This window comes from Protopterus annectens, chromosome 7.part0, assembly GCF_019279795.1.
Source record: "Protopterus annectens isolate FY-2018-M chromosome 7.part0, PAN1.0, whole genome shotgun sequence".
NCBI classification, from domain to species: Eukaryota; Metazoa; Chordata; order Ceratodontiformes; family Protopteridae; genus Protopterus; species Protopterus annectens.
This window is the reverse complement of record NC_056739.1, coordinates 1,066,104,550-1,066,132,368: the sequence shown is the minus strand read 5'-3', so window position 1 is coordinate 1,066,132,368 and position 27,819 is coordinate 1,066,104,550. Positions and strand designations below refer to the sequence as shown.

General features: G+C 38.4%; 1 protein-coding gene across 3 annotated transcripts in view; it reads right to left on the bottom strand.

Moving 5' to 3' along the window:
- FBN1 (fibrillin 1) overlaps positions 1-27,819 on the bottom strand; it is a 4,097,759-nt gene that overhangs the window by 283,428 nt on the left and 3,786,512 nt on the right. For all 3 annotated transcript variants that reach the window (XM_044077620.1, XM_044077621.1, XM_044077622.1), the window contains exon 61: positions 13,691-13,807. In XM_044077620.1, the coding sequence (XP_043933555.1) occupies positions 13,691-13,807 (117 nt within the window). The remainder of the gene's footprint in view (positions 1-13,690; positions 13,808-27,819) is intronic.

Here is a 27,819-nt window from a genome sequence, read left to right as displayed (position 1 = left end):
AAAAGGACAATATATTTGTAAGAGGTCACAGTACTTCTTTTGTACTTCTGAAACCTGAGAGCTTTCCCATTTGAAAAAATCCCTCATCTCTAAAATAGTCTCACCAAAGGAAATATCTTGCTCAGGTGAGTCCCCACCATTAGAGTGAACCTCAGGTGAAGCATAACTCGGGGAAGCCAATCTGTGTAGAGTAGGCCAGTGACACAATCTGAAGATGAGTCCTCTTCTTCAGAGGCCTCTTGTTCCACAGTAGCACTCCTACGTAAAGGAGTTGGAGGTGATACAGGAGTAGGTGGCTGAGCAGAGGAGGGCCTGAGTGCTAAAAAGGCATTCAGGATTCCCTGAGAAAAGGTTTGCCAATATGGGGAAGGATGCTGTGAAGGAGAAAGATGTTTTTGTTTTTGTTTCTTCTTCTGTGGAGGATCTGCTCTACGCTGGGAAGGTTGGGCTGATGTTGGCCTAGGCTCCAACACTAACTTTGGCAAATTCTCTATCATTAAGACAGGAGAGGTACTGCCAGTTACATCTGAAGGAGTGAGCCACAGTTCCCTCTTACCATCAGTAACGGACATCTACGATGCCTCTGCGAAGTGCTTAAGGAACTCTCCTTAACAGCTTCTAAAATAGTTCCTGCCAAGGAAAGAAGACCAGACACTGGAAGGACATCTGGGCCTTCACTGGCCTCAAGAGAGACGTCTGTGATCAGAGGCGCAGCCAAAGATTCCGATCTTACCGTTTTCACCTTCTTCTTCGGAGGCTCAACCAATGGACCCAAGGCACCTTTCATAGCAAGCACTAATCATTTTAACCTCTGGTTGTGTAGGTAAATATTAAGGGCTGAAAGATGACTGCGGAGCATATTAGGAACAAATGCCTGACAAATGGTGCAGGCCTTGTAATTGTGAATAGACCCCAGCCAGAAAAGACACTGATCATGATTGTCTTGGTGTGGAATCTGTCTTCCACAGTGGCACTTGGCCTTCTTGGATGACATTAACCTAAGACAAACATGCAGTAGCAAAAGTACAGATAATTTTTCTCAATGGGGCACTTATTTGAAAGTAGAGTAACTTTGGCAATCAGACAAACAGTAGAAGCTGGTGTTCAGATTGACGGCAGAGAAATTCTGAGGATGGTACATGCAAATATCACCTTTATGGCCTACATCAGCTTCATCCTGTGTGCAACATTACATGCACTTAGCAGTAGCTTAAGTTTTTGGTATACTGGCTGGATGTTTTGGTCACCTAGGTGGGGATCCCTCATGTTATGAATTCTGTAACATGGGAATAGAAAGACATCCAATGGTACAGAAAACCTGAATGGATCCTAGTTATTAGTGTGTCATTAACTAGCAAATTGCTTCCATTTTATAAATCGTATTTCCCAGTAGCAAGATTCCTTGCCTCCTGTAACACCTTCCGCACATCGCACAAAAAAAAAAAAGGCTGGCTAAAATGTATTAAAATTGAATTATACAGGCAGTCAGCTAAAATTGTTGGAGAATGGGGTGTATTAAACTCCTCCCATCTTGTTTGAGTAGATCCGTTGTGAGAGGAAGCTTGTGATAATTGCCCTTGGCCAATTCATTAAGTACAGAAAACCACTGTTGCCAGAGCAAGAAGGAAGTCACCACAATAATCTTTGGAGAGTCCTTTTAAATCTTCAGAATGACTTTGGATATTAGTGGAAAGGGTGAAAAGGTATACAGTAGCATTCAAGGAATGAAAAAAAGCATCTATCTTCCAGGCCAGCATGCAAGGAACCCTGGAGTAAAATTTGTTTAGTTGTCTCTTTTAAAAGGAGGTAAACAGTTCTACTGGAGGAGTTCACCACAACTGAATCAATTCCTGGTAGCCTCCTTCATTCAATATCCATTCATGAGGGTCTGTCATGGTTCTGCTCATCTTTTCTGTCACATTTTGCACTGAAAGAATGTAGGATGTTTGGAGGGTGGATTAAACAGTGCTGAATTGTGACCTCCCAAGCTAATACACTTAGCCGGGTTCCTATTAGATGAAAGAAGATGCATTCTATCGAACGCATCTTGGTCGAACTTAAAACAACGAAAAGGCAAAATAGCGAAGTGGCTTTTAAGTGAATTCTTTCCCAGGGAAAGAATTTGCTTGTCCACTTCTGTTACTTTGCCGTTTTCGGCACTGTAGTGCGATCTCAGATTTGGTATAGTTAAGTAGGGGGGGGGGATCAGCCCCCCACTTTATGTATTCTTTCAATTTTTTTTCTTCTTCTTTTTTGGAACAGTGATTTTTTTTTCCCTTGGAAAAAAATCGCTGTTCTGAGCTTTCGAGATTCCAAGCTTCCGCTTACATAGGATTGATTATTCATCGTTCGCTTTTTTAAGCAATCGATGATATAATATAGACCCCACTTAGCCTGCACAGACGGTAGCACTTGCTGTCCCTCTATTTGTTGATGTACCACACCCCATGGAAACAGCTCCTTATGCACAATCCGATACATTTTTTTATTACAGATTATGCAGGGGATGTAAGATAGAATATAACACCTGGATTCAAAGATATCTGATTCCTCCACCAAACTAGCTTTCGCTTCACAAAATACAACACCGGAATCTGAAAGGTAGTGTATGCAAATGTTGGGGACAAACAGTCTTTAGGAACTAACAAGAAACCCCAGAGAATAAAGCTCCTCTCAATCATATATACATCTAAAAGCAAACAAAAACGGAGAGGAAGTAAACACAGCTTAAGGCTCCAAATATAAAATACATTTATTGAAGAACAATAACTGCTTTTGCATCCTTTCACAGATGCTTCATCAGAATTAAACAACACAGAATAATCAATCAACGTTTAAATACTGACAATTAATATGCTATAACGTAATTCAGTCACAATATGAGCTATCTAATCAGCTCATACAAACAATGAAAACAATCAAACTCTCACTGCATTGCTAAACAACATATAAATACTATACTTTCAAAGCTATGCTGAACTCAAATATTATCCGACAAATTCCATAACTGCAAATCAGCTGTCAAATCATGCAAACAAAAAACACTAATAAATAATATGGTACATTGTAAAAATAATAGATTTTAAAACATGTAAAGCATGACATATTAATATTATATGTATTACAAAAATTAACCTACTGTATATTGTAAAAGAATCACAAGGCTGCTGAGTGCATGAACCTAATATAAGCGATCGGGCTAAATAGTGCTCATAAATAAGCAAGTGCATAAACTGAATAATTGTAGAAACAAAAAAGTAATGCAAAGGTAGTTAATGAGACTATTCCCAGCATATCCAACATCAGTATTGATGTTAGAAGGAAGAGCTATGAATGTGTTAATTCAAATGACAAACAGGTTTTTTCTACATTGACTTTACCATTAAGAGAACATACAAGAAAACAGAGATTGAGCAATAGGGGAAGGAAGAGACGCAAGACATCAGGAGACAGAGTGGATTTAACAATAAAGAAGATGCGGAATCCACTGATTCCTACTTGATATGGAATATTTCTAACTATGAACTTAGTAAACATGAGATCTCTTTATTAGAAAGAGGTCTCTCTTTTATTCCAGCAAGACAAGCTGACATTACTGATTTGATCACAGATGTTCAAATGTTTCTAGGAATGAGATCTTAAAAATGTTTTTTGCAGACAAAAAAATAGTGATGTGACGATTTTTAAGAAACTGAGTTTATACACCTTCTTTACAACCCCATACTAGAAGCTTTTAATAAGACATGTGAGAGGGATTTATTAGGATTAGCTGATACACCTAAACAAGGTAAGAGCTTATATAATCTTACTGTACATTAACAAGCAGCTCTGAGATGGTTACAAGAAAATGGGAACATAATAATTAGGCCCACTGACAAAGGCAGAGCCATTGTTATCATGGATAGTTCAGCATATGAGAGCAATATGATTAATGTGTTGAATGACTTTGAAGTTTATACTCCTTTAATTAACAAACAGTTGAATGAGTTAATTAAGAATGTTCATGCTGATTTATGTGAAAGTTTATTATGTAGAGAAATAGATATTATATATTTTTTTTGGTTGAGACACCCATTGTACCGACCTTCAGAGGCTTACCTAAGATACACAAGAATCTTAGAGATCCACCACTTAGACCTACTGTTAGGGTGGCTCACTGAGCCATTTTCGATATATAGAGAGAAACGATTGAGATCAAAAGTTGCCATCACATCCACTGTTCTGTGAAACACTGAACAATTTTGACTACGCTTACATAGTTAAAAAAATTCACTTAATTGTCAGTATTTAAACGTTGATTGATTATTCCATGATGTTTAAGTCTGATGAAGCATCTGTGAAAGGAAGCAAAAGCGCTTACTGTTCTTAAATAAACGTATTTTATATTTGGAGCCTTCAGTAGTGTTTGCTTCCTCTCCGTTTTTGTTGGCTTTTAGTCTTTAGGAACTACTGATTTTTTCTCATCTGTAATCTGGCAAGAGGAGTCATAAGAATCATAGATGCCATGAACCTTAAAATCCTGAGATACCTCATGGATGAAGTCTGAGACTGATTGGAGAAACACAGGAACAAATCCAGATACAGGCTTTTGTTCAGGAAGGAATGCCTTTTGTATGGAGGTATCCAGAAGGCATCCTAAAAACTGTATCCTGTGAGACTAAATAAAGGAAGATTTTTTTGACTGTTGACCTAAAATGCTAGATTGACAGGAGATCTCTTACTCATGTAAGGGTCTCCTTACACTTTGAGAAAAATTATGCAGAGATAAGTTAAGTCATCTAAATAAGAAAAACAATGTGAATAGCTTTCAGTCCACAGAGGCCTATCACAGGAGCTAGACACTCTGTGAACATCCTTGGAGCTGTAAATAACCCAAAGGGTAATGCAAAAAACTGATAATGTAACTCAGACACAGAAAACCTTAGAAAACATCTGACATTGTTGGCATTATGAATGCGATGATGAACACCTTTTAAATCTGGATGACCACAACATTCAGAGATGGAATGAGAAGTATCAAGTTTATAGGGGCAATGTTTTGAACTTGGGAACTTTAAAAAACAAGTTGAGAAAGGATAGGTCGAGAACTGTTCCCCAAGATTTCCTTCACTGATACCAGAAAAATTCTTGACTATAAACATTATCCCCACTAATTTGAGAGAATATATACTATGACCCCACCACAGGAAGCATTTGGTTGATGACTAAGAGAAACAGTGAATTCTGATTTGGAGGATGAGGAGAGATCTCCTGAAAAGGAGACAGGCTTTCCCAATGTCATCTGTTTCTCTCCTGAAAAAAACTTTTAAAATCCATTTGTCTGACACAATCTGATTCCAAAGAGGCGCTGTGATAGGTTTAGGTAAATGGCAGAAGGGGGAGGGTAGGAAGGAAGGACAAATGCTGCAATAGCCATTCTGAATTAATGGACGGTCCCTTTTGAAAACCTGCTACTTTTTCTTATGCATCTGTGTGATGGAAGCTTGTGGAAACTGTTTATTTTGATTCTGGTAAAAGGAACTAGAGTTTGAATTAAGGTTTTGTCACACTTAGAGAAGGAGGGCTGAAAAAAAATCGAGTAACTCTCTGAATTAATTTCTCTCTTTCATCAAACTGTTTCAGTACCTGAGTAGCAGAAGGACCAAACAAAACCTCCTTATCGAAAGGAGAATTTCAAATTTCAAATTTAACATCTTCAGTAAACTGTCTAAATATTCATGCAAACTGCCTCATAACAGAGGCAGAAGCTGATGCGTTGGACACAGAGTTAACATAATCTTAATCACATTTTTAAGGAAAGCTTATTCTTTTGGGATACAGCAGAAATCACAACATTGAAGGAGGACTTACCTTCTGAAGAGGGGAAAACTGGCAGCAAAGTTCCTCATAAGTGCAAAATAAGCCAACAAATGCTTTGACATGTGAGCCTGATAATTTAAAATGGTTAAGGCTAAAGAGGTAGAAAAATAAGTTCTCCTCCCAAGCCTGTCAACAGCTTTCCTATTCTTATCAGTTATTATACCACACCGGTTCTATATAGGAACATGGGTGGGGAAGAAGTTGGTACTATATCTTGTAAGCATTGCTCTGGATGTACACATGTAGTTCACTTTTTCGACAGAATTAATAACGTGATTTATACAACTAAGGTGTTGTACAGTTGTAGTACAGAAGGGGTAGTATATGTCCTGAAGTGCCCATGTAATCTTTTTTACATAGGAGAAACAAAAAGAGCATTTAGAACTAGGCTTTTAGAACATCTGAGTGACATCAGTTATCAGTTAAATATTAAGCTTAGAAATTCTTACTTACTTATTTGTAACTACACTCTTAACAATCTTGTATTCCTTACAATTATAACCATTTGTATTTCTGAACTCTGCATTGTACCTTACATGTGCCATAATGTTGAGTCTTAATTCTGATGCATGCTTAATCTGCTTACTTATTCTATGTACTTTTTTCTTGTTTTACTAACTTAATATTTATTCAACATAGTGTATGTAATTACTGTGGAGCTTTTCTCCCTGGGTCTCCACTGAAAAAGGGCTCTGTCCCAGCTGGACTAACCCAGTCAACAAATGTCAAATAAATAAAGAAAGAAAGAAAGAAAGAAACCAAAGAGTGGAAAATTCAGTTGCCAAGCACTTTTCTTTGTGCCATAATGGGAATGAAAAACTTCTTCAGAGTACCATATTAGAAAAGGTAAAAGTTTTTATGGATAGTGACATAAAACAGAAGCTACTTTTTAAAGAGAGTTTATTTATTTTGAAATATGGTACTCTGACCCCTAATGGCCTAAATTTAGAATGCAATTGGAAAGTGTTTCTATAAAGTATAGGGTTCTTGAACTAAATTGTTTTATTTTACTTGACTGTTTTTTTATTTGATTGTTTAATTGAATAATGTTTATTAGTAGATTTTTAATGCAGTGATGTATTTAATTGTTTGTTGGTCTTGTGCTTTTTGACTCTTGAAAGGCCTTTTTGGCCGAAGCGCTGGAACTTGTATTGGTTTTTGTACACTTTATATTACAGTTTGGGCCTCTTTTACTGGCCTTGGTCATTATTTTATACCTTTTTACCTGTGTCACTTTGTGATATTAGATTTCATGGCTGGTGACCCTTCGCTTAACATACCTCATATTTTCGAGATGAGGGTGTTGATGCTACACAGAGAACTATGGAACAGTATATGCTGCAGTCTGCAGAACAAGTTACAGACCAGTGACGTAACTCTAGAAATAGTGTCCCTTTACATGGCTGGGAAAGGCTTTTGGAAGATGGCCATAATTTGAGAATGATGGATCATTTTGCATCAGTGGGACAGAGAACAGATGAGCGTTTATGGCATAAAGAAACCACAGATTTTTTTTTATAATCTGGCTAGTTTAAAATGATATAATGAATTAAACATAACACCAAGGGGTTTAAGGGTGTATATAAATCCTTCAACACCTTCTGACACGGCTAATGCTGAAGATAAACAATTTGAGACATGCTGGAAAGCAGCAGCACATTGCTGTGTGATTGAGTGGATTAACATTCTGATTGAACGGGATGTACTAAAACAATGTGTACTCATGGAGGAGATTTCCCTCGTTTGTACCACTCTTACTAGCCAAGTCCCTCTGCCCCACTTTGAACAAGCTCTAAATGACATTAATAATAGTTTGAAGGATTTCTCCAAAGAGTTGATAGAACGGAAAATGAAAAAAATTAAAAAGGGACATTAATGATTATAGTAATGGTTCAGGCTTTCAGGCTGATGTGAATAAAAAGAGACAGCAAAGTGGTGGGCAGTCTTGTAATCAGGAAAATAATCAAAGACAACAGAGTGTCTTTTGCTTCCTCTGAGGTTGTGAGCTCATGGCTTATCTCCCTTTGCCACGGGCTCAACAACCTTCATATTTTCATCAAAATTTTCATGAAGAACAAGGACGGGATGATACACCATGGAAAAGACAGCGTGTAGAACAAATGAGAGAATGGCAGTTTTAGGAACGTGGTAAGAGAAGAAAATGGTACTGACATTCATTCTTCTGTTTTTGTTTCTCAAAGTAATTTTGATGATGGCCTGATTTTGAATTTATCTGGGCTGGAATTGACTGAAATTGACCATTCTGTCTTAAATTATGGACTGAAGTTTGTACCTACTGTTTTACCAGTGTTACATAAGATCAAAATAGATATTTGCGTTGTCGCCTCACAGTAAGACGCTGTACAGTTCGATTCTCAGCTAGAGCGTCTTCTGTGTGGAGACATGCGTGAATGGGCGTACCTTCGTTGAAGGTTGTGCGTCAGGGCTGGTAACTCGGCACGTAAAAATCAGCTACCAATCATTAGCGGACCGGAGTTCCGCTGTGGCGACCCCTAACTGGGAAAAGCCGAAAGACACAAACAAATTAGAAAGTTGCACTTTTTGTTTTATTTTTCTCATTGTAATGTGGAATCTCAACCAGAAGGGGGTATGTTAGAGGGATTTTTGGATGACAGTAATGAAATGTTTTTTTCTTGTGATTCTTCTTGGGAAGATGATTCAGTGAATGCATACTGTCTATTGAATACTGATGGCATTTTATATAAAAGTGATTTTATTCCACCATTTATGCATGAAAGTATAAAACAATTTCAGCTATGTTAAATTATTCAGATGAAAAAGCCTTTAAGGATTCAGAAAAGAAAAAAAAATATGAGGTGAAATATAACTTAACTAAATGTGAATGGTTGGCTCTGAAGAACTTAAGCCAACGGCATGAGTTTGTAATAAAACCATCAGATACAGGGAATAAGATTGTGGTAATGCATTATTTACAGTATGAAAAAATGTGCCAAATGATACTGATGCATATAAGGTTGTAAATGTGTCAGAATATAATCAAGCAAAGGCTAGTTTATTGAGTTAATACAAAAATGTTATAGAATGGGCTAACTGTCTGAAGTGGATGTTGAAAATAAATTTTCGATTAGTGGATGTACAATGGCGAAATTTTATTGTTTATCCAAAGTAGACAAGAACCTGTTTCCACCTCTAGGGAGTCCCATAGTTTCAGCTAATAACCATTTTTTGAACAACATGGGCTTGCTTTTGCATCATTATTTACTACCTTATGTAGAAAGGTTAGATTCTTATAAACGAGACAGTTTTGATTTTTTGGAAAAGATAAAAACAATAAATTAGTCAATAGGGAAATTCTGGCTAGTGATGGGTGTTTGTAGCCTTTACACTAATATATGTCATGAATGGGGTATGAAGGCCCTGACATATTTCTTAGGAGATAGCCCTTTTCTAATTTTCTGTTAGATATGGTTTTGTTTTGTTTAACTAATATTTTTTTTCAGTTCAATGGCAGAATTTATAGGCAAGTGAAGGGCACTGCCATGGGGGCATCTTTTGCCCCCACTTATGCCAACCTGTTCATGGTTTTTTTTGAGTTACAATTTCTTCATTATATTGGGCTTTATAAAAACCACGTTGTTCGATATTAGAGATACAGTGATGATTTAATATTTTTATGTGATGGGAGATGTCAAGTTTAATGATTTTTTAGGTGATTTACATAATAATCAGTTTGGTTTATCTTTTGATGGAGTACAAAGAGGTAGGGAGGTCATCTTTCTAGATCTAGAACTGGAAGGTGTTGTAAATGTGGGGGTGAAAACTAGAATACATTGGAAATTTGAGGATGGCAGCCACTTTTTGCAGGGTCTATATTATAATAGCAAAACTCCCTTTAAGCGAACACAAAAACACCGACACGTATTGCGCGAAACGTGAATATGCCTAATGTACTAAACCGCGAAATACAAAAAGTTGAATCCCCATAGTCGGCGAACTCCACCTCCCACTACATACTGCTTACCCAAACAAAATAAATAAACTACATACATACACTAACCAAAACCCTACTTCTAACCCTAAAGTAAAGCACCAAAACCCTACATCTAACCCTACACTAAACCTTACATACATTACTATCTATGCACTTAACTTAACCCGCACCCTAACCCTAAGGTCCATAACTATCGCACACTTACCTTACGGAGCTGTACCGCAGACGGGCCAACCATGACACTTCGACTTTTTGGTTTTCGTGGTTTAGTACATTCGACATAATCGTGTTTCGCACAATACGTGTCAGTGTTTTCGCGTTCGCTTAAAAGGATTTTCTGTATTATAATACAGACCCCTTTTTGCATGGTGGGAGCTGTCACCCCCCCCCCCCCCCATTTGATGAGATCTTTACCTTATGGAGAATTACTCCACATAAAAAGACTTTTTAATGAACAAAAGGTTTTTGAGGTCGAGTTTAAAAAGACGTGTGATCAATTTAAACAACGGGGCTATGATAGCTCTTGCATTCAGGACGCATATTGTAAAGCATCCACTAATCAGCTAGCCAAGGATGATAGAGATGATATGGCCAGAAATAAAAAGTGGTATAGTAATATCAGAGGTGGAAATAAAGAAAATAAAATTATGTATTTTGTTACAGAGTATGTCGCCTCACAGCAAGAGGTTCTCCCATTCGATTCTCGGCTAGAACGCCTTCTGTTTGGAGTCTGCATGTCCTCCCCGCGGTCCAGTGGAATTTGAAAGACATGCATAAATGGACATGCCTTCGTTGCAGGTTGGGTGTCGAGCTGGCACCTCGGCGCTGTAAAAATCTACTGCCAATCATTAGCGGACCGGAGTTCCGCTGTGGCGACCCCTAACCAGGAAAAAGATGAAAGAAGAACAACAAGTTACAGAGTATACTATTTTCCTGATATTATTTCTAATATTGTGAAATATTATTGGGACTTTTTATTTAAAGAAAAGAGTTTAGTTGGGTTGCTCCCTGATAAATTATGTTTTTCTTATAAGAGGGGCAGTAATGTGAAGGACATGTTGGTTTATAGTTATTATACCACACCGGTTCTATATAGGAACATGGGTGTGGGAGAAGTTGGTACTATTCCTTGTAAGCATTGTTGTGGTTGTACACATGTAGTTCAATTTTTTGACAGAATTAAATAATGTGATTTATACACCTAAGGAGTTGTATAGTTGCAGTATAGAAGGGGTAGTATATGCCCTGAAGTGCCCATGTAATCTTTTTTTACATAGGAGAAACAAAAGGAGCATTTAGAACTAGGCTTTTAAAACATCTGAGGGACATAAAAAAAACAAAGGTTGGAAAATTCAGTTGGCATGCATTTTTCTTTGTGCTATAATGGGAATGAAAAACCTCTTCAGGGTACCATATTAGAAAAGGTAAAGGTTTTTATGGATAGTGACTTAAAACAGAAGTTACCTTTTAAAGAGAGTTTATTTATTTTGAAATATGGTACTCTGACCCTAATGGCCTAAATTTAGAATACAATTAAGCGTTTCTATAAAGTATAGGGTTCTTGAACTGAATTGTTTTATTTTACTTGATTGTATTTTTATTTGATTGTTTAATTGAATCATTTTTATTAGTAGATTTTTAATGCAGTGATGTATTTAATTGTTTGCTGGTGGTGTGCTTTTTGACTCTTGAAAGGCCTTTTTGGCCGAGCCGCTGAAGCTTGTATTGGTTTTTGTATACTTTATATTAAAGTTTGGGTCTCTTTTACTGGCCTTGGTCATTACTTTATACATTTTTGCCTGTGTTGCTTTGTGATATTAGGTTTCCCATCCTTGTCAGAGGGAGAAGCATTAGTATTAACAAGATTTTTTGTTGCAGCAGGACTAGACACAGAAGTAGATGCAGGGTCAAATCTGGAGTGAGAAAATAAATATTTTATAAGAGTGAGGAACTTTATAAAGTCTGTCTGCCTTTTTAGGGGCTGCAGATTGACTATCAGACATACTGCTAGGCATATCAAAAGCACCCTTCAAAGCTGAGAGAAGAGGAAGAATAGCAGTAAGCTGTGGAAACTCCATTTGTAATAAATTGTAATCATTTCTTTAATGAAGAATGAATATGTGTCTGTTTCAAATTAAACATCTTATTCTCCCTAGAAACAGTCTCAGAAAAGAAAATTCCTTCAAATGAGATTCTGAACACACACTCTTCAGAATCAGAATCAGGATATTGGGCAGAAAAAAAGAGAAGATGCCCTATCCTCACCCCTGTCGTGTTTATCAGTCAGGAGAATCCTCAGAAACTGACTTTTTTCCTACAAAAATGAATCATTATTAAAATGTTTTAAAGCCTGCAATAAACCTTTAGCCAGTCTAATAAACTTTCCCTTACTGACAGAAATAAATTTTGAGGAAGATAAATGTTCATCTTCTTTTCCCCTTGGGGCACCCTAGAAGGCAACAGATATGTGGATGGCATCTTACTCCAGGGAGCAGGTCTCTTATCCTGGCTATGCTTTGATGCATTCCCTACTCCCTCCTCAAAGACCAACAAGAGTGGCTCTCCCATGTCCTCTAAAGGCACCTGAACAGACACAAAGGATGTGGCTGATGCCTAGTCGATAGTGGCTAAAGCAGCTACACCAGAGGGATCTGGAGAAAAAATTGAATGGTCTGAAGAAACAGCAAAGGCCAAAGCATTCACCCACCAATGGCTGAGGCCTAGACTGAGCCTGCTGTACTGTCAATGGCTCTTTGGAAGATTTTCTATTCTTGGGTCCAGAGGAAGGTAGAACTGTGGGACCGGTAAACTGTTCCATGGTTCTACCGAATAAGAAGCCTAAGCCTCAGTTACTGTAGCTGGAATAAATTTATGACAGGTGCGTTATCAAAAAATGTTAACAACAAAATATATTCTGACAGTCCCAAAATACACTTGCCTCTAATAAAATGCAATAAGTCCAACAAAAACACCCAGACATTTTCTCTCAAACATGCTTATAACAAGTAAAAAATCAGATTAACAGACTATCAGACCAGTCAGCCTCGAGGCACTCATTATTAAAATAATATTTTTCCTCAGAAAATACAATTTTCTTACACAAATCAGTACATAATAAAAAGAAAATAAAGCACTGTGGAAGGTTTTCCCTAAATAAACTTATCTGCTCAGTAATGGAAAGACCGTTTGCTAACTGGCAGTCCTCTGAAGCCCCAGTTTGCTAACTGCCAGGCCTCTGAAGCCCATAAAAAGAGCACTATCAAAGGATGGCAAAGAAAGTAGTGAAACCTTTGGTGCCCAGGCTGCTTGCTTTCTCCCTGTGGAGGTTATGCAACCAGCAGCCTGGGTGCATGTGTTGGAGGAGCCCAAGGCTTTGGAAGACTGTCCAGCAATTATATCCTAAGCAGGCTACAACCCATATAGCTAAGGCTGCTGCTGCTGCATAAGTCACTGGTGACTTATGAATGAACACCTGTGGCAGTCAAAAATAAATAGAAGAATCGGCAACATGGGGTCAAAAAGGAGCATCAAATTTTAATTTAAAAGACTGTATACCACACAGTTAAAGTTAAAAAAAAATAGCCAACATTTCTCTCAAAAATATATACATTGTGAGAGAGAGAATGTGTGTGTGTGTGTGTGTGTGTGTGTGTGTGTGTGTGTGTGTGTGTGTGTGTGTGTGTGTGTGTGTGTGTGTGTGTGTGTGTGTGTGTATATATATGTTATCTGTGAAGGCAATTCCATACAGAGGTGTGTATTTCCTGTTTCTGCCAAAGTGAAGTTTTACATGAGTATGCTGTGAGAAATTTATATCAAAACAGAATGTTAAAATTCTCGTGCCTTGCCTCTTTTCCTTACCAATGCAAGATGTATGATGTTGAGTGAATCCAGGTGGACACTTGCAAGTGAAACCTCCTATAGTGTTCACGCAGATGAACTGACAGTTGTGCTGCTTTGTTGCACATTCATCAAGATCTGCAATACAAAAATGCAAATGTGTTAACATTTCAAATAAATATGTGATTCATCTACATATAGCTTGAGACTTGCAATGCATGCACTCGGTTCTGTCAGAGACAATAAGACACTTCAGCTCAGCACATTACTTACCCTTTCGATTCCTATATATGTATTTCTATGAAATAGGAATTTGATATAACTAATAGAATTACATTAAAACAGTTTGTATGGAGGTTTTATCTTACATACAAACTGTTTTAATGTAATTGTATTAGTTATATCAAATTCCTTTGTATGGTGGTTCTATCTTGGGCAGCCAAGGTGGTTCAGCGGTTAGCGTTGTCGCCTCACAGCAAGAGGTTCTCTGGTTCGATCCTTGGCTGGGGTGCCTTCTGTGTGGAGTCTGCATGTCCTCCCTGTGGTCGCGTGGGTTTCCTCCAGGTGCTCCAGTTTCCTCCCACATCCCAAAGACATGCTGTAGGTGGACTGGATACTATAAATTGGCCCTAGGCATGAGTGCGTGCATATGTGTGTGCCTTCTGTGGAAGGCTGGGTGCCGGGCTGGCAACTTGACACTGTAAAACTCCACTGCCAATCATGAGCGAACAGGTGATCTGCTGTGGCCACCCCTAACCGGGAAAAAGCCGAAAGAAGAAGACGTATGGAGGTTCTATCTTATATAGGATGCAAGACTGTTTTCAGGCTCTTTTTCATTCCTTGCACCTTCTAGATTTGCATAATGACATGCAGTGAGCAAACGTCAACAAATGCCCTTTATATTCAAATACTGCCATGAATTTCCACTGACTGAGGCATGAATAATGACATCTTGCATTAATTATATCGTACTGTTCACTCAGTGGCATACATGTGAATGATCAGGTGTACCGGTGTCCATATTACAACTCATACCTGCTCATTAGATTCATTGTCCATGCAATGAGTACTGCTACTGCATGCAAAAGGGAAATAAATACATCTCTTGCATAACAGCACTAAGATGACACAGCCTAAGATGCTCACTAACTTTCTGCTACTGTAGCAACATACTGCTTAACATACAACTAACAACAGAGAAAAACGTATTTTAATTCCCTGACAGTTTCCATGACTTCTCATATAATTATGCATTCCATGTATAATGTGTTTTGGATCACTCCTCTTCAGATTTAACTTCCTTTCACTTCTTAATAGTTTGGAAAGCATAGTCAAGACGGCTTACAGAATGACTGAATGTTGTGTACAGTGTCTGAGCAACAGACTTCAATACTGCTGGCTCACTGTAAAACTTGAGTCTTTTAATACCATACCTGCTAATTCTAGCCTAACAGAACTATTACGTAATGATATGGATGCATGCATTATTATTACTCATCTGTAAAACCTGTGTGTTTAATATTACATTACCTTGGAGACAGTTTAAGGTACCACATTTTTTTTTTTATTCTTAAGACTTCACAGCAACACCAGTAGAAATACAATAAACACTTCATAGGTTCATAGGTTGATACTAGGCTATCTGCCCTAGGGCATTTATAAGCCTAGCCAGAGTGTGTTTGGCTTTCGCCACCCTTTTAGATTAGTTGACTGTGCCTCTGTATAGTAGGTCACAGAAGGTAGCCCTTTTAAGGTTAGTTTACTGTACCTCTGTCAAGCAGGGACACAGAAGAGATCCCAGGGGTAAACTTACGATCTCCCATCCACTCGTCAAGATTTCTCTTGAAGAGGGTCAGTGAGGGGCTCTGCCTAACATGGATTGGGATTTTGTTCCAGAGTGAGGGGAGCCTCTGGGATATGAATCTGTCCCTCCAGCATGTCCTATTTATTTCTGTGCTGAGGTTCAAGTCCCTGGAGCGTGTAGCTCTAACGGATATGGATTTCCTGAGCTAAAGCATGTCCATTTATTCTGGGTTGGACATGGCTTTATACGTCAGACACAGATTCCTCTGAGTAGGCGGTACGCAACTGAGTAGAGCTGGAGTTTCTTTAGCCGAACTGCATAGGGCATCTGTTTGAGCCCCTTGATCCTCTTGGTGAGGTACTTTTGGGGTCTTTCCAGTTGCTGCAGGTGTCGGGTAAGGTACATCCCAAATGGGGCATTGTATTCAATTATGGGCCTGATAAGTGATGAGTAGAGGAGCACAATGACCTCTCTTGATCTAGATGTGAACCCTTTCATGATAAGGTGAGCTATATAGAAGGTCTTTCTAACCACTTTGGCAACGTGATTGTCAAAGGAGAGATTACTATTTACTTGGGCCCCCAAGTCCCTAATCACTTCTTCCGTACTTAATGGATTACCACCTATGTGGTAATTTATGGGCACTTTGTTTTTCCCAAAGGGGATGACTATGCACTTCTCATTTTAAAATACTTTTTAACTCCATGATTACTGTGACTTTATAGCTAAACCAGTAGAAAAATATACATACCTCTATTATGAGTTTGTGTCCTTAGGCTTCTATCATAATTGGGCCTATCAACTTAAACTAAATGACCGACAAACAGATAATAGTCAAACCATGTTTGCATTCTGGATAATCTGAAAGGCACACTCATCTAAGAAATCTGATTTCATTTTCAGTATTCTATGGTTTTACTGTTTGCTTTTAAATAGTTTCTAAGAAGTAGAATACATTTACCTTCTTCCAACTAGTTGAGAATGCACACTTGATTCTGACCTCTTAAGCAGACTGGTGCAGCAGGCATGGCTACTCTTCTGTTGAAGTCTGTAATTGCTACTATTTGATTTCAGCATTAGTACTGCATCAAGTTAATGCGAAGTCTCCATCACGGATGCAACTAGTCCTCTTACTAGTTTTCTAGCCAGAGTTGATTTCTTTTAATATATCTTTGTACTGTGTAACAAGGATACTGACATGTCTTGAGGTCGGATGTATAATACACAAAATGTTAACATGCCACGTTTGATAAAAATCATCACCTTTACTCCCTAGAAACCAGATACAAAGTGCTTATCTCTACCTGTACAGAGCAGTAATTTATTTTCACAAAAGCTATCACAGCAGAAAAATATAGCCAAATAAAGTGACTGCATATTAGTGTTCTGTCATTACTTCATGACCATATACCTCTTTCAATATTTTCACAGTAGTGGATGGAATATGTTTGCTCAAAAGTGATCTTTTCTCTTTAAAAGTGTTCAGCTTGCAATGTGTTTCAAATATGGAAATTTACTGCCGATATGAGTAAGACTTTAAAGTAGCAGTTTCGAATAACACAAACAGTCTGATATGGTTAAATCAACTGACATCCACCCTGCGATTAAGGCATGGGACTTCTAGAAAAGCTTTAAGAAGTGTATGCCAAGACTGAGATGATAAACTCAGCTGAACTATCCTCAGTAAATAAACTGCAAAAATGGCAAAAGATGAAAGCAGTGTGAGACACCCCTAAAATACTGACTGCCAAATAAGTAAAACAAAGCTGCAGTGTTTTGTCTTAATATCTGTGCTAACCATTTTCTTTCCCACCATACACCAGAGCCCAAGTAAGCGATTATACATGCTTGCAAGCCTTTTATACTAATAACTGTGTATGTCACAGCAAATGATATAATTCACGATGTGCTGAAGCTCAATACAAGTAATTCAGCATGTTACCTTTCTTTCAAATGTGAAGTACTGATTATTTGCTCACATAAGGATATCAACAGTCTTATAATCAGACAGTCATTGAAAAACCAAATCGATTAAGTGGGTACTGTCTCCATCTCCTTACAGGTTTTCAAGGACCTACATAAACCATGAAAAAAAGTGTTGCCAGTGATGTTAAAACTTAAATAACACATGTCCTAACTATATAATTTATCTACAACTGGAATCTTCTCTATTGGGAACATGTATATTCTAAAGCGGTGCTTGCCATGATGCTGTGTGCTGCAAAAGGAGAATATAATTAGTCCTTCAGCCTACACCAGTTTATCTCCAACCCCTGAACAAGGAAACATTTCCTGCAAATCAAGAAACGTGAAGATTCCACTTTTAAGAAATAATTACAAGCATACATTTTCCTGCCTTATGGAGAATTCTAATAGTCCTAAAATGGTTGCAGATGTCAGTCAGAAACAGAAGAGCACCAGAAGGGTACATGGGATCCACCAAGAGGATGTCCTGGCGAATGAATTGTCACAGTAAGAAATTATCTCCTGTATCTTACATCAGGGACTTTTCATGCAGAAATACAGGGTATGGAGTATCCATTCTCCCTCATTTTCAGGTGCAGAAAAGAAAACAGGGAGACAGACAGTTTGGCTTACAGTAAACTGAGATACCACTTTAGGCATAGAAGAAGGATTAGTTCTCTAGGAAACCCTGTCTCGGTGGAAAGTAAGATAGGCCTGACTCTCTGTAAACTTGCAACTCAGATACTCTTCTTGCACAAGTCAGAGTAATTAGTAAGACTGCCTTCTACGTTAAGAACCTCAAGTCAGCCAAGTTAGCTGGTTCACTTGCTCAATATGAACCGCCAAGTTAGCTGGTTCAAATGGAGAAGCGTTAGATTCTCTAACGCAAAATTAAGATCCCATAAAGATTTCATCATATTTTTTGGAGGCCTCTTATGCAAAACCCCTTTCAAAGACATTCTGACATGAGAATGCATTGAAAGAGGAGGATCCATGGGCAGACCTCCTGAAAAGTCTAATAAATAAACCTTGATGGAGGAGTAAGAAAGGCCATAGGATAGTAGCACATACAAATATTGTAAAACCAGAAAACAAGTAGCCCTGAATGGGTGCTGGTTATGTTGATGGTTTCTGCTAGAAAAACCTTTTCAATTACTGAAACATGATTTTCTAGTAGCAGGCTTTCTTACCTCCATTAGTACCTGCCACACATCCTCGTTAAATAGATGCCTAAACAGAATTAACACCCTATCATCCAGGCAGTCAAATGAAGTTGATTATGGTTAGGGTGTATCAAACACTCTTGTTTTTGTGTGAGTAAATCTCATCTGTGAGGAAGCTTGTGGTAATTTCTCTGGTCATTTATAAGGAAGATAGAACCATTGTCTTCAAGGCCTTCTTGCATGGAGTCCTGGGGGCAAATCCGGCTAGCTGAGGCAAATAGGTCTACTTGAGAAACTCCCCACAGATGGACCAACTCTTGGAAGATCCCCTGATCCAGTTTCCATTTGTGAGGGTCTGCTCTTGTCCTGCTCATTTTGTCTGCCACACAGTTTTGCTCTGATGGAATGTAGGATGCCTGCAGAGTGAGACTGTGTTTTGAAGTTATATCCCAAGCTAACACAGCTATTCTGCAGAGGGGCTAAGACCTGGTTCTCTCTTGCCGGTTGATGTACCATATGAATGTGGTACTGCTTCTAACAACTTGAAGAGGTCTCAAGGACCAAATACTATTCAGAGAGTTGACTGTCTTGATCAGGGCAAGCACTGAGTTTATATTTATGTGCTTGTATCTGCCCTTAGTGTCCCACAAACTTTGCCCTTTTATCTCGCCTGAAACTGCTCCTCAAAGTTCGAGGCTTCTGTGGTGGCTGATTTAGAACAGGGAGGGAAAGGGAACAGGGAGGGAGGAAGAAGGAAAGGAACACAGATTTCAGGATATTTGCTAAACCCCAGCACTGGGATTTGAAAAGACTAAGGATGTTGGTGCTGGGACCAAAGAAACTTCAGATACCAATGTATCTTTCTCATGTGAAGTCTTGCCAAAAGTGTCATAAGAATCACAGATGTCATGAGACCCAAAATCTTCCTGAGGTCCCGAAGTCTGAGTGGAAAACCTTAGAAACAGATCTGGATAAAGCTCTGTTTTCTTGTGTAATAAAAAGCTGTTTGAACTGAGTTGTCGAACTGACACCACAGGAACATAAACTCAGTGGGAATGACTGAAAAAAGCCTTTTGAATCTTCTCTTGGAGTTCCATCTTGTGTAAGAGATCTCTCACCCAAGAGAATTAATTATTCCTGACATTTTAAAAAAGACTGAAAAGATAAACAAGTCTCCTAAACATGAGAAAATGTGGATATCCTGTAGGCTGCAATGAACTATAACTGGAGCTAGGCATTTTGTGAAAACACTTCGTGCAGTGGATCATCCAAAGGACAAGGCAGATAACTGATAATGTAATCCAGACAGACAAAACCTTAAGAAACGCCAGAAGTCTGTATGAATAGGGGTGGGATAATAAGCATCTTTTAAATCTAGTGCTACCAAGAAGCTTGAATGAAGAAGAGTTAAAATGTTTTGAACCGACATCATTTTGGATTTGGGCACTATCAAAATCAGGTTTAGGAAAGAAAGATCCAGAACTGGTCTCCAGGCATTCTTTTCCTTGACACTAAAACATCCTTGAATAAAAACATTTCCCCCAACTGGGAAGGAGGAATTGGTTCAATCACATCCAGGGACAGCATGTGATAAATAACAGTTGGAAATAAAATAATCTGGTCTGCTGGATGACGGAATACCCCCTGGAATGGAGGAATTTCCTCCCACTCTCATCTGTACCTGTGATGAATGATTTTCAGAACCCATTTGTCTGAAACTATCTATTGCCAAAGAGAAAAGTGGAGATTCTGACAGCCAGGGTGTGTGTGTGTGTGTGTGTGTGTGTGTGTGTGTGTGTGTGTGTGTGTGTGTGTGTGTGTGTGTGTGTCTGTCTGTGTGTGTGTGTGTGTGTGTGTGTGTGTGTGGTGGATGGGGGGGGGGGGGTAATTCTGACTTGATGGACTGTTCTTGGTTTTTGAAGGTTCCACAATTCTTTTTAGAACCACCTTGCCATTTCTTCTTAAATGTCTGTTTACCTGCATTTTGTTGAGACTGCTTATTTTGCATTTTTTGTCAACATTTTATGAGGGGTTAGAGAATCCTTAAAAAAATTGGAAACGAGAGCTGAAAAATCTTGGAGATTCCCTGTATCAACGTACCCTTTTCATTATACTTGTGATCACCTCTGTAGCAGAATGGCCAAAACTAAATCCAAAGGAGAATTTAAAGTCTCATTTTCAACATCATCTGGCGGGGGGTTCGGAAAAAAAGAAGTCAGTCCAACTTCCTTAAAATAGTACCAGTAGCCATGGCACTGGAAGAAGTATCAATTTAGTCATACACACAGTGTAAACAATGAGTAGTGACTTGTACAAGAAACAAAACTATATAAAGCAGATTTTTACTCACAAGAAGAAACTATACACAAAGCATTCCTCATACTTTCATAATTAGAACAGACTTAAACTTTTGAGTCTGACAATTCAAACTCCTGAAAATCAAAATTGCAGAAGCATACACTTTTCTCCCATACATAATAATCTTGCTGTCCTTATCAAAAAGGGTAAGACTGGAATTACCTAAATGTTTAACAGCAGTAAGATTAACTACAGCAATAGCTGCTGGGAAAGGTTTGGGAAGAGTGCATAAAAACTTAAAGGATACGGAAATTTACACATCCTATCTGCCTTTTCAGGGGCAGCTAGCTGACTATCAGTAAAACTGCAGGCAGTAACATATACATTCCCCAAAGCAGACAGAAATGAAGGCTCTGGAAATTCCTTCTGTAATAGCTCATAGCATTTCCTGAGGGGTAGAAACAGCAGTGTTCTCCCACTGGCACATTCTGAAAATAGTGTCAGAGGAAGAGACCCCCCCCCCCGGGGAGATTCAGAAACTGAGTTCTCCTCTGAGTCTGAATCAGAAATCTGAAGAGAAAACCTTCTGTCTTTCCCTTCATCTTCCTGTACAGTCTTAAATCTGTCAGGAAAAGAGGTAACACTTTTTTTACCAGAAACTACTTTATAAGTAAGACCAAGAGGCTGAATTAAACCCTGACTCAGACCCAGAAAACTACAGCTGTTTAGGAGTACATACATGTTCAGTTTTCTGATCTTTTTTGACAGGAAAAATGGAGCTAACAGTGTTATTAATGGTAGTAGTAGCTTTCCAGGCATGGGCACAAAACTCTAACAAAATGGGGAAACCTTTCCTGTTCCCTCTCCCACGACTAACAAGAGTGGTTCTCCCTTGTGTCTGAGGGGACCCCTAATAGCTTCAAGATGTGGCTAACCTCCGGTCCACAGTGGCTGTAGGTGCTACACCAGAGAAGTATGGGGTAAAAGATGACTGGACTGAGGTACAACTAATGCTCATTGCAGACTCATCCAAAGGTGGCTGAGGCAAATTGCTAGCTTGCTTTGGATACAAAGGCTGTTTGCTTAACTTTTTCTTTTTGCGGCAGGAACAAGGACCAATCGTGGGACTGACAGTTTGTTTAATGATCAAGCTGAAAATGGTGACTTGTTCCCAAAGAAAACAAGCAACAAGAGACAATAAAACTTAAAAGTCTTTAAAAGCCACTTTTTTCACAGAAAAAGATTGTAAAAATCACTTTAAAACACTTTGCCATCCCCAAAAACGTAAAATAAACACAATTTCCTATGGAAAGAGAAACAGTCAGGGGTAAGTCCCCATTCCTGTACCAAACAAGGAATACCCTTTATAGCTCATTTCATTTGTAGAGTGTGGGCCTGTCTGAAGAGCTCCACTAAGACTGTTTGGTCTTTCAGCAAAGCTCCTTCTAGGACAGAAGCTAAGGGTTCTAAGACATGGTCAGCAGGGAACATATTTAGAGCCCACTGGTAACTGGTGATGGCTCTCCAAGCCATGGTAAACTCAAGTTACTGTCCCCTACGGGCTGACTCAGACACTAATAAAGACTGCCACGGCAGAGATGGTGAAACATTTTGGGAAATTTGGGCAGGATAGGAGGGACATGGAAGCATGACTTTGTAATGCTCTAATGTCTTTTTTATTCTGTAAAGAGGCTTTTCTATTTTCTGGAGTTGGATAGGTATGGTACGGGAAGGGAGTGCAGGATATCCTTACCATCTTCCAAAGAGGTGAGGGCTTGAATCCTTTACTAAGTGGCCATCCACCACTTATTAAGAAGGCAGTTAAAAATTACAGGTGGGGACATGAACTTGATTAGCAATAGTGAGGATGTATCAGGGGACCCTAGAAGGGAAAATATAACAAAAGAGGGTAGATTTCTAAAGAAATTTATGAAAATATTTGGTATGGCAGATGTAAATTCAGTACTAGGAACTCAGACAAAATTTACATATTATTCCACATGGTACAATAACTAGGCTAGATTGGATAGAAATTATATTTCACAGGTGCATATGTATTTAACTGAAAGCTTCAACACACATTTAATAACTACTTTAGATCATACAATGATAAAAAACTATGATAAACATGCAGGATAATGAAGTAAAATTCTGACACTGGCACTTTCCTACCTACCTATATGCAAAAAGAGAGGAATTTAAGAAATGCATATCAAAAATTATTCCAGCATTATTAGGAAAACAGATATTTCTTCAGAAAGAATAGCCGATAAGGGGGTTAAACTGAAAATGGAGTTTAAAATTAGGGTAGAAATAGAAGAGAAAGAGATTTGGTTAAGAAGTACTAGAAATTATTTTGTGGGGCTGACCAAGGTTGAAGTATTACAGAATAAGGGGAATCTCACTGAACAAGAAGAAAAGAAACTGCTGAGTACAAATATTATAGTAAGGGAGTATTTAGATAAAATGGATGAGTTTAGAAAGATTGCTGTTAAGCAAATATTTTTGATGACAACTCCAGAGCACAAAAACGTTTAGTACAGTGACTTACGCAACAGAAAGTAGAAAGGGTTGTTGCCAAACATAGGGAGCCTGTGACAAGAAAAATAACCAAGCTCCTACAGAAGTATTATAAAAATGTGTATACTGATACTGAGAGTGCAGTGCAGCATAAAGGTGAGTGGGTGGGGGCTGAGTGTGCCATTCTTTGGATGATAAGTCAAACCGAGGTCCAATCTACCTGAGTTGTTGATACTTCAGGTGGATGTAAAAAATCTCATGATCTCACAGTACTTATCAAATTAATTTTTATTTATTTTCAATTTGTTATCTGGGGTATGGCACTGAACCCATTGGACCTATTTCAATCTCAGCCCGGGAAAAACACAATAGACACATGACATTATATACAGAGTGAATGACCAGATGGAATATATACATTTATTATAAACAAAGTGAATATCATACTTGGTTTGGGCATTTTATAAAGGAAATAGATAAATGATATTATATAGAGAGTGACTGAAAAAAAAAAAACAGAATACATACATGTATTGTATACAGAGTGGAAAGGACACTTGGCATGCTGAAAGAATCACAATTAGAAATAAGTGTCAGAACAGTGTATCTAAAGGGAAGAAGGGAATGAAAATGTGAAGTTACATGGCCAGAGAGATAACTGTTGGACTTGAAATTTGTTTTTACTTCTGATTAGAAAACGGGGTAAGAGGAATGATCTTTAATAAAAGAAGGGAGACATTCCCACAGTTTGGGATTAAGAACTAAGAAAACATGGTCTGTGCAATGAAGCCTAGTTTGGGGGCTTGGTGGAATGGACATGAGTAGTTAAGATTTTGAAGGATGTATGCTAGTACATCTCTGAATAGCCTGGAAGCTATTCAGGGGATGTATCATTCTTGATAGTTTTAATAGCTGAAAGGAAAGCAAAATGTCAGCACATCGTTTCATAGATAGCCAGTTACCCCTTTCAATGGTTTTGCAGTGATGTTCCATTTCTTGGGGAGACAGAGAATGAAGAATTTGCAAATGGTGTTTGAAATGGACTAAATGGTTGATACATTTCTTTTAGAAGCTGCAGCAATTAGAGGGAGACAATGTTCTAGCTGAGTCAGTAAGATAAACTTTACCTATGACGTTTCTACATGGTCTGAATAGAAAAGGGTAGATCCTAATAACCCAGAATAGAAGAGAGAATTTGTTTTCTTTTCTGTGTGTACTCCAGGTGGAAATTTAGGAAGGGGTCCAACCAAATCCCTAGGTATTTGAATGCCGTGACATTTTCAACAGTATTATTATTAAGATGATTGAGGAGTCAGATTTTGCCTAGGGCTCAAAAGCATTGTTTTTGTTTTAGAGGAGTTTAGGAGTATTTTTGTATCACTGGCCCACTGAATAAGGGCATGAAAATCAGCCTGAAATATGAGTTCAAGAGAAGAGACAGAGCGGTTGGAGAGGAATAGGATTGTGACATTTGCATAAAGCAGAATAGGAAAATGAGGTAAGGCAAAAGGAAGTTTGTTAATGTAGATAGAAAAGAGGAGAGGTACCAGAATAGATCCTTGGGGGACACCTATCAGGAGAGGGGGAAGATGCAAAGGTTGATGAACTGAAGTTTACTGAGAAGAGGCGGTTAGAGAGACTGTTTTAAACCAGGGCAGTGTGTCATCACTAATGCCTATTCCAGGGAGACGGTCTAGGCAAACGGAGTGATCGACAAGATCAAAGGCTCTGGTGAGGTTAATAAAAATGGTTCTAGTAATTAGACCTTTGTCCATTCCAAGAAGAATGTTGTTGCTGAGTATCCAGATAGCTGTGGATGTATAGAAACCAAACCAAAAGACATGCTGGTGTTGACAGAAAAGATGGTATTGGTTGATGTACTGAGTGTGCTACAAATAAAGTATTTTTTCCAGAATCTTTCCTAGGGTAGGGAGAATAGGAATGGGCTGAAAGGCTGATGAATTGGAGGGACTGGGTTTCTTAGGGAGAGGTTTTAAAATGTCATTTTTCTAAATATTAAACATAATATTAAGTGTAATACACAGGTTGTAATGTCTGCTTGACATGTATGGGCAATCTATTCCAGAGTGTGGGGAGTCTCTGGTCAAGAACCTATCACTCCAACATGTTTTTTGTTGTGATGACAATGTAGCATGTCCACCAGCTCTGGGTTTGACATGGCCTTGGTTGTTGCAGATGTGTTTCAAACTGGGTCATAATGTTGTCTCTATAGTGATAAATGAACCAAGGGTGAAGGTTGTCACTACTGGGAGGGCTGTCAAGTTTAATCTGTTAATGCAGGTGGTAGATACCATTGAATGTGATAGTTCTGAACTAAAATGAATGGATGTATGGAGGAGAGATGGGAGTGACACATGCAGTCTGGGACTGATTAGAAAAAGATCTGGAAAGAGTGATGAAATAAGAAAGGAAATCAGAGGTATAAAGATGAGAGGAAGTGGAATTCATGAAGGGAAGGCTCTTCCATCCTGAAAGATGGTCAATCTCTTTCCTAAAGATTTTGGATGATTTTATTAGTGAGGTTTGGTATGACTTTTATCACAGTGTATAACTTGCTTGGCAAGGTTGCTTAGCTGGGTGTAGCGCTGTCTGTTTAAGCTGCAGAAGAGCTTTAAGCTCATAGGTTAACTAGTTCTTAGTTTTAGGTTTGTATAGTCCTTGGATTATTGGGAAACAGGAGTTTTGCAGGTCAGCAAGTATAGTGGTGAGTAGTTCTGCAGTAGTGTTAGGGTTCAGAACTGGTGACCCATCAATTAAGGAGAAGGTGGATAGTTTGTTAATGTTACTGTGAGACTTATTATAGAAAATTATGAGCTTTGGCATACATTTAAATATGGATACAGATGAAAACTAGTAGGGCAGAGGTCACTGGAAGATGGTGGATAGATGGATGGTGATGTTTAAGATAAAAGGTTTGTTAATTAATATGAGATCTAAGAGAGAATGGCAAGATTTGATGAAGTTGGGTGTAGCAGGCTGATATGAACTGGGTAAGGTTGATCTGTATTAGAAGGGTATTCAGGTAACTGGGAATGAGACTGAACAGGATGTGATTGAAATCTCCAAGTATTATGAGATTTTTAATATAATTTTTTGAGGAAGTTGTTTCTTTTAGCAGGTTATTTAGTTTGGGGACTGAGGAGAGAGGTGGCAGATTCATAGATTAGTACTAGGCTAACTGCCCTTGCAAGCCATTTTAAGCCTAGCCAGTTGTGAGACTCAAACCCTGAACCTTGTGTTTGTAAGGCAAACACCTTAACCATTAGGCCACCCTCTCAACCCTGTGCTACAGATGCAAAGCAGGCCATACAGATATGCTACAGTGAGATGTATTATGGTATTCTTGTGGGAGGGAATGGATACAAGTAGCAGTTAGAGTAACTGTGGCAGCATTTCTTTGAGCAAGCAGTTTGACATTTAAGCATGACTTGAACAGAAGGAGAGTTCTACTTCCTTGTCTAGTGTCTTGTCTATAGTCACAAACATAGTTGTAATCTTGAAAGAAAAGGTGTAAGGACAGATTGCTAACCTTAAACCACGACTCTGTGATAGCAACTAAATCAGGTTTATGTATGGAATGAAGGCATTAATCAGGTCAGTTTTGTTTCTTATACTTAATTTGTTAATTAGGCTACAGCAGAGTAGAGATGAACCTGAGTTAGCTTCAATATTACCTCAAAGAAGTAGTAGGAGCGAGACTGCTGAACGTTTTTAGAAATGTTTAGACAGGTAAAGTAGCAGACTAAAACGATAACCTAATATATATCAATACATGAGGTGTAAGTAATTGAAGAAGTTGGAAGGTTAATTGTGGTAAGATATGGTAATGGAGGGAAGATTGAGAATATGTATGTGCTGCTTAACTTTGAATGAAGAAAATATAGCATAGTAGCATTAAATAGAACTAGGTGAAGTATGGGTGACTTGACAGAAGGAGTATGGTATGCATTGTTTGCAGAGATAGTAATGGCTGTTAGCAAGAGTAGGTAGTTAGGAAAAAAAGTAGAGTAAATTGTGTGGTAAAGAAGAGCTAGACATATAGTGTTGGATGATAATGCTGGAAAGGAGACAAAGCTTGGTAGAAGGAATGTTGATAGTTGCTCGAGTGTGAGAGTGGAAACTGGAATTTGTGTCTTTAAGGGGGTGCTGTTATGTTAGAAGAAGTCAGTGTGGAAGGGAATAAATTTACGGAACTGGGAGATGGCTCGGGAATTTGGGGTGGGAAGGGAGCAAAGTGGGCCATAAATCACACTCTGTGTGAGTCAGTCAGTCTGCTCATGCTCATTGAGTAAGAACATTCACTGTTAAGATGATAATTATTCAAGCTTTATGTTCTACAGAAAATAACAGACAAAAATATTTTTAACAATTAAAAAAAT